Below are 15,117 nucleotides of genomic sequence, written 5' to 3' on the forward strand. Positions count from 1 at the left end.
GTGTGTGTGTGTGTGTGTGTGTGTGTATGTGTGTCACGTCTGTGTGTGACCAGTTTTTTGTGGCCGCTCTACAGCAAAAACTACCGCATGAAATCGAACGAAACTCGGTACACATATGTGCCCCTATGTGAACTTGTGCCCATTGGTTTTTGGCGCGAATTCCTCCAAGGGGGGTGGAGCAATGGGACGTTTTTTGAGTTACGCGTGATTGCTATTCCTCAGGAAGTAACTGGCGGAATCAAACAAAATTTGGTCCATATGTTGCCATTAACAGGAAAAGGTGCTGATTCAATTTTGGTGTCAATAACTCAAACGGGGGTTGAGCTATAGAACGTTTTTTGTCGTCAATTGTGACTGCTGTATCTCAAGAAATAATGAACGGAATGAAAGAAAAATTTATCGGCAAGTAGCCCTTAGTAGGTGTAAGAGCTGATTTTGTTTTGGTGTCAACAGCTAAAAAGGGGGTAGCGCAAACGCCCGTTCTTTTTTTCCATTGTGAGTGCCCTATCTCAAGAAGTAATGCTACGTTCTGGTTGAAATTTGGAATATATGTGAATCCATATGTAAACAGGCTTTGGTTCAATTTTGGCGCCAATCGCGTCAAGAGGTGCTGATTTATTTTTATTATCATTATTTTTTAGCGAATAAAAATAGTTTTATTAATGCAACAATAAGAAAGATAAATCGTAATAGATTGTCGTCTGCGTATTTCTCGTGATTTTAATTGTATGGAAATGATCGGAAATATTATCTCAATGATTTAAAATTTTTAACTGTTGCCATCTTATGTTTGTTAACAAATAAAATATTTGTAATTATTAAAGCAAGGCTTTTAAAATAACTTTCAATTTAAGCTCTTTGCTTTGCTTTTGCAATAATTCAGACATTGGGATAGTCGGCAAGTTTTTGCATGTGTAATTTTGTTTTTGTTGGGAATATTGCTTCCTCGTCAAGCATGGGGAGGGATCAGAAAAAAAAAAATAAAAGAAAAATATAGAAGAAAGTTTCGTGATGGCCACAACATACTAGTTATAATTCGTGTAAACCTTCAAAATTTGAATGAATTTCTCCTCAGAGACTCATCAAATCGTTTTAACCGTGTCCTTGTTACTTTCTTCTATATCTAATATATAGAAGAAAGTATTGGATTCGTGCAAATTTTCGAATTTCGAAGGATTCGAACGTTTTGAGGTGTGCTGAGTCCATTTCGACTATTTTTGGAAAATGTCTGTCTGTCTGTGTGTGTGTGTGTATGTGTGTGTGTGTGTGTGTATGTGTGTGTGTGTGTGTGTATGTGTGTCACGTCTGTGTGTGACCAGTTTTTTGTGGCCGCTCTACTGCAAAAACTACCGCATGAAATCGAACGAAACTTGGTACACATATGTGCCCCTATGTGAACTTGTGTCCATTGGTTTTTGGCGCGAATTCCTCCAAGGGGGGTGGAGCAATGGGACGTTTTTTGAGTTACGCGTGATTGCTATTCCTCAGGAAGTAACTGGCGAAATCAAACAAAATTTGGTCCATATGTTGCCAGTAACAGGAACAGGTGCTGATTCAATTTTGGTGTCAATAACTCAAACGGGGGTTGAGCTATAGAACGTTTTTTGTCGTCAATTGTGACTGCTGTATCTCAAGAAATAATTAACGGAATGAAAGAAAAATTTATCGGCAAGTAGCCCTTAGTTGGTATAAGAGCTGATTTTATTTTGGTGTCAACAGCTAAAAAGGGGGTAGCGCAATCGCCCGTTCTTTTTTTCCATTGTGAGTGCCCTATCTCAAGAAGTAATGCTACGTTCTGGTTGAAATTTGGAATATATGTGAATCCATATGTAAACAGGCTTTGGTTCTATTTTGGCGCCAATCGCGTCAAGAGGTGCTGATTTATTTTTATTATCATTATTTTTTAGCGAATAAAAATAGCTTTATTAATGCAACAATAAGAAAGATAAATCGTAATAGATTGTCGTCTGCTTATTTCTCGTGACTTTAATTGTATGGAAATGATCGGAAATATTATCTCAATGATTTAAAATTTTTAACTGTTGCCATCTTATGTTTGTTAACAAATAAAATATTTGTAATTAATTCAAGCAAGGCTTTTAAAATAACTTTCAATTTTCGCTCTTTGCTTTGCTTTTGCAATAATTCAGACATTGGGATGGTCGTCAAGTTTTTGCATGTGTAATTTTGTTTTTGTTGGGAATATTGCTTCCTCGTCAAGCATGGGGAGGAATCAGAAAAAAAAGAAAGATATAGAAGAAAGTTTCGTAATGGCCACAACATACTAGTTTTTGTCTTGTCTTTGCTTTGTTAATATTTTTTATATTACTCAAAATTGTTTCTCAGTTACTCCTTTCGGCTCATCATTCAAGATTTAATCGTTTATGTGTTTATTTTGGAAAATTTTTCAAAATTCTCGAAGTTTTATGGGTTTTGCTCTTTAATAATAAAATTTACTTTTTTTGGCTCTCCTTTCTCTTATTTAACAATCGTTTGGTGCAGTTATTAACCTACTAAGGCTCTTGCGCCAAAAAAGCCAATCAAACCAACCTAATCATGACAGGTTACGGGAATCTCTGTGGTGTACAAATGTTTTAATTTCTTATGCTTGATGCCTGCGAACATAATAGGCCAACCTATCTGTAATATATAAGCATGTTTCGGCAACAAGACTTTTTATAATAGCGATTGGCAACAAGACTGCATTCCATGAATTAATACCTTTGAATATAGTTGTAACAAAATAAGTAGTAGCGTTATTAAATGTTTAGTTTTTTTTATAAGCGATGTTACATTATTGTGCATATAAAACAGTGGCGACGAGAAAAAAATAAATTCATCCATATTAACCTGTGAAAAATGAGTTTAATTGGAAACTTGAAAGAATTTGACCCATCAAAAGATGATTGGGCCGTTTACCATGAAATGTTGGAACAGATGTTCATCGCCAACGGAATTACGGATGAGAAAAAGAAAGCCAGTATATTGCTGTGTTCAGTAGGGAAAGAGACTTATGAACTGTTACAAAATTTATGCGTGTACCCAAACAACTCAAAGATTTGGAATTCGATGAACTTGTTGAAAAATTAAGTGATCATGTAGCGCCAAAAAGATCGGTATTTGCTGAACGGGTATAAGTTTCATCGAGCATCCCAACGTGAAAATGAAAATATCGCCAACTGGAGTGCAAAATTGAAAGAACTGGCAAAATATTGCAAGTTTGAAGGCATTTTAGATGAAGTTTTAAGAGATCGTTTTATAGTTGGTCTCCGTAGTGGCTCAATTTTAGACAGACTATTTTGTGAATCTGAAAATATTACTTTTCAAAAGTCAGTAAAGATCGCCACAACTATGGAGGCTGCTCGTTTCCACTCCGCTGAAGTGAGAGAGGACAAACAATCTAATGGGTTTCACAGAGTTCAAGGTGTTGATGAAATTTCGAGAAAGTTCCACCAACATCGGGTACCTGAAAATAAATCCGAAACATGTCGGTGCTGGGGTAAATTGAACCATAATATAAACAAATGCCGTTTTCGCTCATATAAATGCCACAACTGTGGAATTAAAGGCCATTTGAGTAAAATGTGTACTAAGAAGAGTAATAAGTTTAAGGATAATACCGGACCTGCACATTATTTTGGTAACAGTTATGTTGGTGATAATTTTGATAACAATGATGCGCAATCACTTAATGCCTTTCAGGAAAACGTTAGTGAGGAACAATTTATGGATAATATTAAAAACAAAACTTCTCTTAACTTTAGGGATTCAGAAAAGTTTAATGATCAAATGTTTAATATAAAATGCACAAGTTTCACACAACCTTTTACTGAAACAGTTTTAATTGAGAATGTTCCAATGATCATGGAAATTGACACAGGTGCTAGAATCTCGGCAATTCCTGAAAATGTGTATAAAAAACTTTTATCTCACGTACCTTTGACCAAAACAGCACATAGATTTAGAAGTTATACAGGTGATCCTATCACACCTTCGGGTACAGCCAAAGTAAATGTGAATTTCCATTATGAAAATCATGATTTAACTTTATATGTTTTTCTCAATGGAGGTACTCCTTTGATGGGAAGGGACTGGATTGCTACATTAAAAGTGCAATTTCCATCATTTAATTGCATTAATGTGAATTACTCTTTAAAGGATCTGTTAGAAAAGTATGCAAGCGTATTTGATGGGAGTCTTGGCACTTTTACAAAAGGTTGTTTTAAACTGAACTTAAAAGAGCAAGCAAAACCTATATTTTATAAGCCTAGAGCAGTACCTTTTGCCCTGAGGAAAAAAATTGAAACTGAGTTAGATAGACTGGTACAGTTAGGAGTTTTGTCTCCTGTGGAATTCAGTGAGTGGGAAACACCTATTTTGCCAGTTATTAAGACAGACAATACTGTAAGAATCTGTGGGGATTACAAAGTAACGTTAAACCCAGTTCTAGAAATCGACAGATACCCTTTGCCTCGTATTGGAGAGTTATTTAATAAACTGCAAGGAGGTGAAGAATTTACTAAGCTGGATTTGTCGCAAGCGTATCAACAAGTTCTGCTAGATGATGAGTCTCAAAAATTGTAACAATAAGTACTCACAAAGGGCTATGTCGGTATCACAGAGTACCTTACGGAGTCTCTTCTGCACCATCAATGTTCCAAAGATTAATGGACCAATTATTACAAGGCTTAGATGGCGTGGGATGTTTCTTAGATGATATTATAATTGCAGGATAAAATAGAAATGAACAGAAGATTAGAAAAAGTTTTGAGCAGGTTAGCAGAAAGTGGACTTAAAATTAATAAAGCAAAGTGTATGTATGTTCTTTCAAAAGTCTGTTGAGTATTTGGGTATAAGATAAGCAGTGAAGATTTAAATGTTCTAACAGATAAAGTTGACGCTATTCAGAACGTCCCGAGACCTCAGAATACAGGACAGTTAAAAGCATTTATTGGTATGATAAACTACTACGGAGCGTTTATTCCAAATCTTGCAAATATTCTGCATCCATTGTATAAATTACTGCACAAAAATGCCCATTGGGTTTGGGATAAATACTGTGAGCAAGCATTTCAGAAAGTAAAAGTTTGTTTGTGTTCTGCAAGAGTTTTAGCGCATTATGATCCTGCGCTCCCAATTAAACTTGCTTGTGATGCCTCTGCTTATGGTCTGGGAGCAGTAATTTCTCATGTTTTTGCAAATGGGCAAGAAAAACCCATTGCTTATGCTTCAAGAACCCTTTCCAAGAGTGAGAAAAACTACTCTCAAATAAATAAGGAGGCATTAGCCATAATTTTTGGAGTAACTAAATTTTCTCAATACCTGACAGCAAAACATTTTATTTTAGTTACAGATCATAAACCGTTAGTCTCAATATTTGGTCCTAAAAAGGGCATATCGCAAATGGCAGCAACTAGGCTGCAACGCTGGTCATTACATTTATCAGGTTTTGATTTTGAAATCAAGTACATTAATTCGGAAAAAAATGCTGATGCTGATGCCTTATCCAGGTTACCATTAAAGGTCGAATCAGTGAAAGAAGAAGAATAGTCTATTTGTAATTTCATGGCAATGAATAGCGAAATACCAGTTGATTTTAACCAAGTGGCTCTTGAATCACGTCGAGATAAAATTTTAAGTCGCGTATTGCACTACGTATTACATGGATGGCCAGAGGTAGAAGAATCAACTGTAGAGAATGAGATTAAACCATACTGGTATCGTAGAAATGAACTGACTTGTGAGCAAGGTTGTTTAATGTGGGGTTACCGCGTAATTATTCCGGTTCAATTAATAAGAAGGATATTAGAAGAACTACATGACAGCCATATAGGCATAGTTAAAATGAAATCTAGAGCAAGATCAATTTTTTGGTGGCCTTTGTTAGATCGAGAAATTGGTTAAAACTTGCAATGGCTGTTCAAAGACACAAACCATGCCCCCCAGAAATAATCTCACACCTTGGGATTGGCCAAAGAAACCATGGGAAAGAATTCATGTCGTTTTTTTTTTTGGACCTTTGTATGGAAAAAAGTACATGGTTTTGATTGACGCACATAGCAAATGGGCTGAGGTTGCTCCTATGTCGAATACGACTGCACAAAATACTATAGAAAAACTGCGAGGAATATTCGCTTGTTGTTTCTGATTACCACATACTCTTGTTTCGGATAATGGACCACCTTTGATTAGGAGAATTCAGGCAGTTTACAGCAAATAATGGTGTAAAGCATATTCCTACTCCACCATATCACCCCCAGAGTAATGGTGCCGCAGAGAATTTAGTGAAAACTGTGAAAAGTTGGATTGTAAAAGCAGTCACTTCTAAATGTGAACGACAGAGCACTAATAAGTTTTCTGTTCAAGATATAATTCATAAATCCTTGTTTGATTATAGGAACACACCTCATACTACTACAGGCGAAACTCCTGCAAAATTGATGTTTGGCAGAGCTTTACGTACCCATTAGATCTTTTAAGGCCTAGTTTAGAAGAACGAGTGAAAAACCACCAAACTGATCAAGAAAGGAATTACAGAGGAAAATCTAGGAAAGGTTTTGAGATTGGGGAGAACGCTATGGTCAGAAACTACCGTGATCGAAATGACAAATGGGTTGAAGCAGTGATACTTGATAAAATAGGTTACAGTGTATATTTGTGCAAAATAAAAGAGACTGGTGTAGTATGGAAGAGGCATATTGATCAAATATGGAGCTGTCATAATGAGGATATGATCAAGTTAAAGAATCGGAAGACGAAGACAATAATTATCATAGTAATCATGATAGCAAAAAGTTGGAATCGCAAGAAATTTGGCCATACATCCCAGAAATAGACAGATCTAGAGAAGAAGCGAACAAAGGGCAGCTAGAAAATGAAAATATTAGAACAGCAGAAGAAAACCCGAAAGAAAACAGTAAAGAAAATCAAAACGTGACATCTCAGGAAATCAACAACAAGAGTGGTGCTTACAAGCATCCTCAGAGAATACGACATGCACCAGACAGACTGGGTTACTGACACATATTATACAAAAAAAAATTATGGTACTTTTTTTTTTGAATTTTTGAAGGGAGGAATAATGTAATCTATTAGCATGTTTTGGCAACAAGACTTTTTATAATAGCGATTGGCAACAAGACTGCATTCCATGAATTAATACCTTTGAATATGGTTGTAACAAAATAAGTAGTAGCGTTATTAAATGTTTAGTTTTTTTATAAGCGATGTTACATTATTGTGCATATAAAACACTATCCAGCCCTCCAGCCGTATGTTTTCGATGTCATGATTGAGGAACGAAAACTGTTTCAGGGACTCTCGACCGCTTGATTTAGGGATGATAGAGTAACACCCCCCAGGCACTTTTAAGATAAATATTTTGTCGTCAGAACTCATTTCAGTTGAAGTTTACCATTCGGAGCCTATTATTTCTAAAGAACTTGATCTGTGCAATTTCAGAAAAATTCCTGTAACCAAAACTAAACACAATAGCTACGCGCGGTTTCCAGGCCCGCGTAGGCCATTTGGGTGGTCAGAGGGTAGGGTCAATTTGCCCTCTCCCATGGGTTTCAGAAACAGTGTAAACAGTACATATTTAAATGTATTTTGTTTTCTTCCGTATAATAGGTATTCTTTATACCCAGGGCCTGATTTACCTGTAGGGGACTGATTTACCTAACTATTGGTCTACGAAAGGGGTCCGTTGGCTATAAAGTTTGGGAAACCCTGTCCTGGCCTGTAGCATATGCAATTGGGGGGGGGGGGGGAAAGGGTACGGTTGCAACGCTACAGCACTTTTGTCGAATGTACTGCTCATGGGGGCCCCTGCAGGTGTGCCTGGCTTATTGTCCTAATTGTTTTAAAACGGGGTCCTTTGGAATGACAGATCTGCTTGAACATAAAGTGTTCTCAGCAACTCCGAGCGGTTATTAACCTTTTACCTCACAAAAATTGCACTTTTTCCATTCGAACGTTTTGTAATGTTTACATATGGATGGCTGTGAATGTCACCTACATTACTGTTTCAGTTGTATTTACATAAAGATTTGAAGTTTTCCTCCTTTATTTTTTTAAATTTTGTAAAGTGCTCTAGATCTATTGGCAAACGAAGTGACAACTTAAAATTTAGGAAAAAAAAATTATTAGATATTCCCTTAAAGTCTAAATTTAATGCTCTTTCTTGCCACAAAACTCGCACAAAGCTAGCTTACATTACTAGTGGTGTAAAAACTCTAAAATCAATAGGAACACATCATTAAAATTTTGTAATTTACAAGAAAAATGTTCGGCTTTTAAGTATGCATTATTAATTTAGACAACAAAAACTAACTAGCAAACAACACAACAATTTTTTTCGCGTTCTGTAATATTTGGACTAAATCGTCTAATTACTATTTTGTAAAACCTTGATGTTCTCCAATGCTATTTTTTTTTTTTTTTTTTTTTTGAGTTGCGTCTCTTTCCTTGTCGGGGAGCAGTATAATGTCAGGGTTTTAAGAATCTCATCTCGCTACTTACGTTACCACAAAAAAAAAAAAAAAAAAAAAAAAAAAAAAAAAAAATCATCTCGCCAGTTAATGGTTAAAAGCTTCAATATCATTGCCATATGAGTAGTGAAAGAGAAGAATTTAAAAGTCTTATTGGATCTTCCCCAGCTACATCTGGCAACACAAATCAGTTTTTTTTTTTTTTTTTTAATTTTTTTACCACCAATCCACCAATGCTAAAGAACTGCCAAGTTTTAACAAATTTTTCTTTCTTAAAAAGAATATCGACAACTCGGTTGCCTCATGTAATACAAGCTTTCAATTTCACCCTGTCAAATCTGAATTCGACAGTAACTGAAGAAAATCGTTAGCAATTTTTTTGAATACAAATAATGGATTTTATCTCATGAAAAATAAAAGCATTTATAAACCACATGTAAATAAACATTTATTAAACAAAAAAGAAGAGATACAAAGTAAGCTGCTCTTTCATCCACCTGCGTTTATTTCGAACGCATCAGAAAACGTTTTCCGATGGCAGCGAACACTTTTCCTTCATATTAACTACAGAAAGTCTTAGTTTTATACATGCTGTGTCCCAAGTAGCGCACGTAACGTTTTGAAATCGTTGTCAAAATGTCAACAACCATTTTGAAACGTTTATGAAACGAAGTGTGTTACCTGGGTGCCGTTCGAAAACAGAACATTTATCGTCAACTTTAATAGGAACTCGTTGAATGTCCATCTGAGCAGTTACTGACTCATGTGGAATTGAACTGCATTTGTCAAAGATGAAATGTTATACTTGGCGTGATTTCCGTTTGTAGATGAAAGGGTAAACGCTTCGAAGGCTTTCCATTTCAGAAAAAAAAAGGCACTACCTATTTTCAGACGCAAATTATTTCCTTTTTTAAGAGATCATAAAAAAAAATTAAGAAAGTAACCGATGTACCATTATTTTCAACTTCCAGTTTAGAATACGAAAAGAAGGTTGTTCGGTGCATCAGCAGTTATCAGTTCTCTCTGCACAAGAGCACATATTGCAACGCAGCAATTTCGTAACTTTTGCGTCGGAAGACTGAGAAAGTACAGGCGTAAAAAATTATTGCGTGATATTTTGATAAAAAGGAAAAACACCTAAGATGGCTCTTGAAAAACAATTTCTTACTTTTTAAAGCGAAAATTATCGGTTGTAAAAATTTCGGTTCGCTGCTAGAAAACGGATTAGTGCAACAAAACGGCTCTTTTTGGTGATTTATTTGGATGAAGTCTTCTCCGCATTTAAAAAGCTTATAAACGTCCAAAGCAGAAATATTTCCCTACAGAGAAGGATCGTTTTTTCTTCGCAGGTCTTATTGCCATTTCTTGCAATTCTCCACCTTCTTCTCTTGCAATGCAAACTGGAAAGAACAGCTCATGAGAAAATAGAATACAGTCAGACAGGGTAGGGCGTAGGCTGCCGTCGCCCTTGCCGCCCGGGCGGTATCGGTCAGTGGCTTCCCACAGATACTGTAGTGGCTAGTTTTCTTGTGCACTGCCCGAGACAGTTCCGCCGTTCCCACACAGTGGAAGTCGAATGCTAGATGAGCAGTGTCTTCTGGGCAGATGTATCGGCGGCGTTCAAATTCCTGAAATAAAGACCAAGAAGTTCGTCACAAATTAAAGGGCAAGTTCTAATAACAAGGAAACATTGATATAGAGGAGTCACATAGTTTTCGTTGGACAATTGACTATATCATCATATTCTATGTTACATACAGTATTGTAGCAATTAATTGAGAAAGTCATTTTTTCTTTTTAGCACGCGTAAACTTGCGAGGAAGTATTCCAAATTAGTTACAATTCATATGGAAATTATTATTAAAGTAGTTGGCGTGTTCCTATACACCTGGTAAGTAGCAGGCCTTCAAAATCCATCTGTAAATCTGCAGCAGTGGCGGATCCAGCCGATTGTTTTGGGAGGGGCCATTCGAAATTTTTGAACAAACTCCGAACTCCCTAGAAATTTTATTAAAATGAAGTTTTAAAAACTCAATTTTCGGGGTATCGATACATTACTTGAGAGGGTGGTTTTAGGACTCTGCCTCGAAAATGTTTCAAAATTTAAAATTCCGAGTAATTTCTGAAAATTAGGAAACTAAAAACGCATTTTGTCTATTTTTGATTATGTACGGAGAAAGGCCAGGTTTCGGGCGCTGGCCCCAAAATACTTTTTGAAAATAAAGCTTAGAAACCAAAATATTCTGAATATATACATTGAGAAGTCAGAATAGGAGGGCTGCTCTTCTAGTTCTTCAGCTGTCCAGCCTAAAAATGCACCTTTAGGTAATGTTTGCTTGTGCAAAGAAAGTGTGAATGTGTTTAGAATCCTTCCTTCCTGGAAATATTTTGCCTTTAAAACTCTAAAAATTCGATTTTTACTATATTTATACATATTTTAGAAAGTAATGGAGAATTCGTGAGCTCCTCCAAAAACCTCCTTTTAAAACTATCATCACGATACAAACAAGGGAGGGAGGGGGTCCTGTCAAAAATCGTTTGTAATTAAAGTCCCAAAAAAATTCATTTAAGTTGCTTTTAAGCAAGTTAAGTGAAAAGGGCTGGATAAGCTAGCTTCCGTTGACATTTTTTCCAAATAAAAGACTTAAAATGCAATTTTTTTCTACATAAAGGCATTTGTGAAAGCGGGTTCTTTCCCTAGTTTCGAAATTAAAGCCATAAAAACAAAAAGTTACGCTCTCTTTGGTCTTGTGAACAATAGGTATACTCTGAGAACAGCAGCATTTAGAGATCGTGCAAGTATCTGTAATTGGAATCAAGAAATGATTAAAATATGGAGAAAATCTTTGGAAATAAAAGTTTTGTTTTGAGGATAGGGACATAATTTATCTCCCAATTAAGGCCTATGCTTCTTTTTCAGTAAAACGCATGTGTTAAATTTTGTTATCTTCTCATAATATTTTTTTTCTTTTTTTTTCTTAAAAAAAATTCCTACAATCACAAGGTTTTGGGAGGGGCCATGGCCCCAATGGCCCCCCTCTAGATCCACCCCTGTCTGCAGTAGCAGGTATTTCGCAGTGTGAGTATTTTGCTTGCTGCAGAGTTCATAATTTGCTTAATGGATATCAGCTCAGAAACAAGTGCTAAAGTAATTGCGCTTAGAGAACACTTATAATACGTTAGAAGAAGGTAAAATGCATGCAGGGCCGCCGCTACCAGCAATGGGGCCCGGTACCAATTTTCGGTGTTTTCCCATTTGGTTCAAAAATTTCTCCACGGGGGGCTCTGCCCAACTGACCGGAAACACGATTGACCAATCGGGTGTCTTCCAACTCTACGTAGGGATTGAAGGGAGGAGCTTAGGTGCTCGGACATTTAAGGCTGTTTTCAAGAGTAAATTTCTAAGCTTAAAAATCTGGCGCCTTAGCTTGGCGCAATTTTTATCACCATTCTTGGTTCAGAGCGTGGGTTGCCATTGAAAAGTTCAAAGTGGTAGAGAAGAGAGCAACTGGGCTAGCACCATTCGGGATTCGGGGGGGGGGGGGTTCTTCTGAAAAGTTCCACGTGGTGAAACTGGTTGCACGTGCCTGTGCAAAATGGGAAAGTTCATTGAGAGCAATCGTCAGGGTAGCAGACAGGAAATAACATTCGACTCAGGCATCCACTTCCAGGGAAAACCGGCGTCTCCATTTAATTTTAAAAACACCCTAGTAGTAAAATATTAATTAATTCTATGGAAAATAATAAACATTTATAGTTTATTTTCAACTGAAAAATTAAGAATATATTATTTTTATTCTTAATTTTTCAGTTTATTAATTATTTCTTCAAACTAAAAAATCAAATGCCAATTTAAATAATAATCCACTTCATTAAAACCGATTAATAATATTTTATTAAAAAAGAGCAAATAATCACTTTTTTAAAATAGCTAATTTTATCGTTCATTGAATGATTTATCAGGAACTTGGAAGCTATTTTCTCTAAATTTTTCTGAATAACAGCTGTAATAATTGATAATTAGTTTGTAATAATTGATAATTAGTATTTTGCACATAGTCAGTTGTGCATTTAAACAAAATTCAGCGGGTGAGGAGGGAGGGGGGTCGTATTTGACGACTTTGCCAACTGACTTTTAAATACATTTTCATCTTGAAAACCGCGTTTCTCATCTCATATGCTTCTATGCTCCAAATAAAGTTCAGTATTAATAGCCGATCGGATCAAAATATTCACTTTTGAATGGAGTAGAGAATACTTGTGCATTTAGAGATGGACACCCCTGCAAAAGTCTCATTTGCGTTTGTCTTTAAAAAATCTGTAAAAAGAAAAAAATGATCTTAAAAAAAATTGTATTATACTTTTTGTAGAATGTGGAGACAAGTTTACAACTCGTATTAATTTATAAACACAAGCGTTTAGTAAGCCGCCCTTACCTCAATAATTTTATTTATATTTTAGCGCAAAAACAAAAATTGGTGGAGTGCATGGGTTCAAATGCCTTTTTTTTTTAAACATATAGTAACTTTTTTCAAACAAAACACTCTCTCCCACACATCAAAGCAGCTTCAGCTTCCACTTTCGGAGAGGTCATTACTAGCATATAATAGACAAAATAAAAATGAAAATAATCAGGAGAATTGCATTACATTAAATAACTAACTATGGGCATGGTTTAGGGTTTTTTTTTCACTTAGATTGTTTTTGAACTGTGATGTTACAGTTCTGGTTCTTGGTAAAAATTAATTCACATGGTGTTAGAACTTTGCACTCTTATAGCTGTGAAATTTTCATTCATTTTCAACAAAGATTCATACACTTTTCTGACATAAATTGAAATGCACTGGTTTGACCAGTTATGGTCACTCTAGCTTAGTAATGGTTGAGGCATACACAGAAATTTTTTGGTCCGTCGCACATGACTTTTACGGTCGCCCTTCCATATTGTTAACTCCTACGGTGCTAAATATATTTGAACCCCCCTTTTAAAAATCTCGAGTCCCCTCCGCCCTGTGCACGCCCCTGAGCTATAGGCCAGGGACATACTAAAAACTAAAACTGGTCATGATCGCTGAGTTCAATTATTTTCAGGAAATACACAAAAAAGTATGTTAAAACTTATTTTTTTAGCAACATCATCAAATTTCAAGTAACCAATTCCAGCGTATTTAAATTGAAGATTGGATAAATAACCCCCATTTTTATTAAGCACTTTTATTACTTGGCCTGGTTGTCACGAAAAAATCTGAGACCTGCTCTCTCTTATATCTCAGCAATTAAACCACTTACGGATTTCGGGATTTCTTTTAATGATTTGCTTAATTTAATGGCACAGCTAAACGTTGAAAAATTAAAATTCTAAAATAAAATTATTTTTTCGGTTAGGATGGAAAACATCAAACTTCATGTAATTTCCCCATTAAATGTTTGAATATAAAACCCATTCTTACAAATTTTGTTGCCTTGCAACAGTATTGTTAATCGAAATCATAATGACTATTTTGAATCAAAGACTTCAATGGAGCAAGAATGAAATTTATTCACTGTCGTTGCTTTTTTAGGGTTTTTATCCTCATCCATGCCAATAATCGATAACAGGGCTAAATAAAGAGACATATTAGATTCTTTATCACAAAACGTATGTTGTGAACCATTCTTTTGCTTATATCTCAGCTAACTTCGAAGCTTCGGAATTTCACTAAATGATTTGTTTAATCTTAAGGTACAACTTAACGCTAAATAAAAATTTTGTTTAAAAACGAAAATCTTCAAAATAACGGATTTTTTTGAAAAATACTAAGCACTTCATATGATGCACTCAAAAGGACAAAAAAAAAAAACTTTTTTTTGTTCAGAAAGGCAAATATATAACAAAGGACTAAGTATTCCTGTAATTTTCAATTATTTCAAGGAAAAGGCTTCACTAACGAAGAAAAGTGCGCTCAAGTCGTTTCAAATCAAACTTTTCCATTAAGAAAAATATGCATGTTTCAACCCTCAAATTTATGATTAAAAGCTAGAAAATGATAAACATTCTCTACATTACTTGAGCCGTACTTTTCTTCATTTGTGAAGTCTTTTTCTTGGAATAATTGAAAACTACACGGATACTTAAATTGTCTTTTCTGACCCGGAAAAGTTATTTTGTCTTTTTGAGTGCATTATGAAAAGTACTTAGTATTTAAAAAAAAATCTGTTATTAATCGCATTTTTCAAAAGCGATTTTTGACATCGCTTTCAAAAGGTTCGTTTGAACCAGGGCTGCGGAGTCGGAGGGAAAATGGCCAACTCCGACTCCTAAATTTTTTTTTCTCCATTTATTTATTTATTTATTTATTTTTTTCAATCCACTCCAACTGATGGGAAGGGGGAAAACCTCAAAACATAGATTGAAGTACTAATTCCTTTTTATGGAAATTTAGCGTTGTATTTCATTGCTAACCTAAGATGCATACAACGTTAGAAACTAAACTTGAATACCAAGTTTTCCAATAGTTCGGATTTTATAAGTAAGAATACTTTAAAATCCCATGCTTTGAAATAATTGAATAGAATTAATTTGCTCTCCTTTAATGTATAACATATAGATGTTGATCAAATCGTTTGCTTTCAGTTTTTGAAACTGTAC

At 35.3% G+C, this 15,117-nt stretch overlaps 1 protein-coding gene across 1 annotated transcript in view; it reads right to left on the bottom strand.

Annotated features, from left to right (window-relative positions):
* Window positions 1-8,911: 8,911 nt before the first annotated feature.
* LOC129229287 (uncharacterized) overlaps window positions 8,912-15,117 on the bottom strand; it is a 49,499-nt gene continuing 43,293 nt past the window's right edge. The window contains exon 7 of the mRNA XM_054863561.1: window positions 8,912-10,117. Coding sequence (XP_054719536.1) covers window positions 9,842-10,117 — 276 coding nt within the window. The 3' untranslated portion in view covers window positions 8,912-9,841. The remainder of the gene's footprint in view (window positions 10,118-15,117) is intronic.

The sequence above is a fragment of the Uloborus diversus genome, chromosome 9 (assembly GCF_026930045.1).
Source record: "Uloborus diversus isolate 005 chromosome 9, Udiv.v.3.1, whole genome shotgun sequence".
NCBI lineage: Eukaryota > Metazoa > Arthropoda > Arachnida > Araneae > Uloboridae > Uloborus > Uloborus diversus.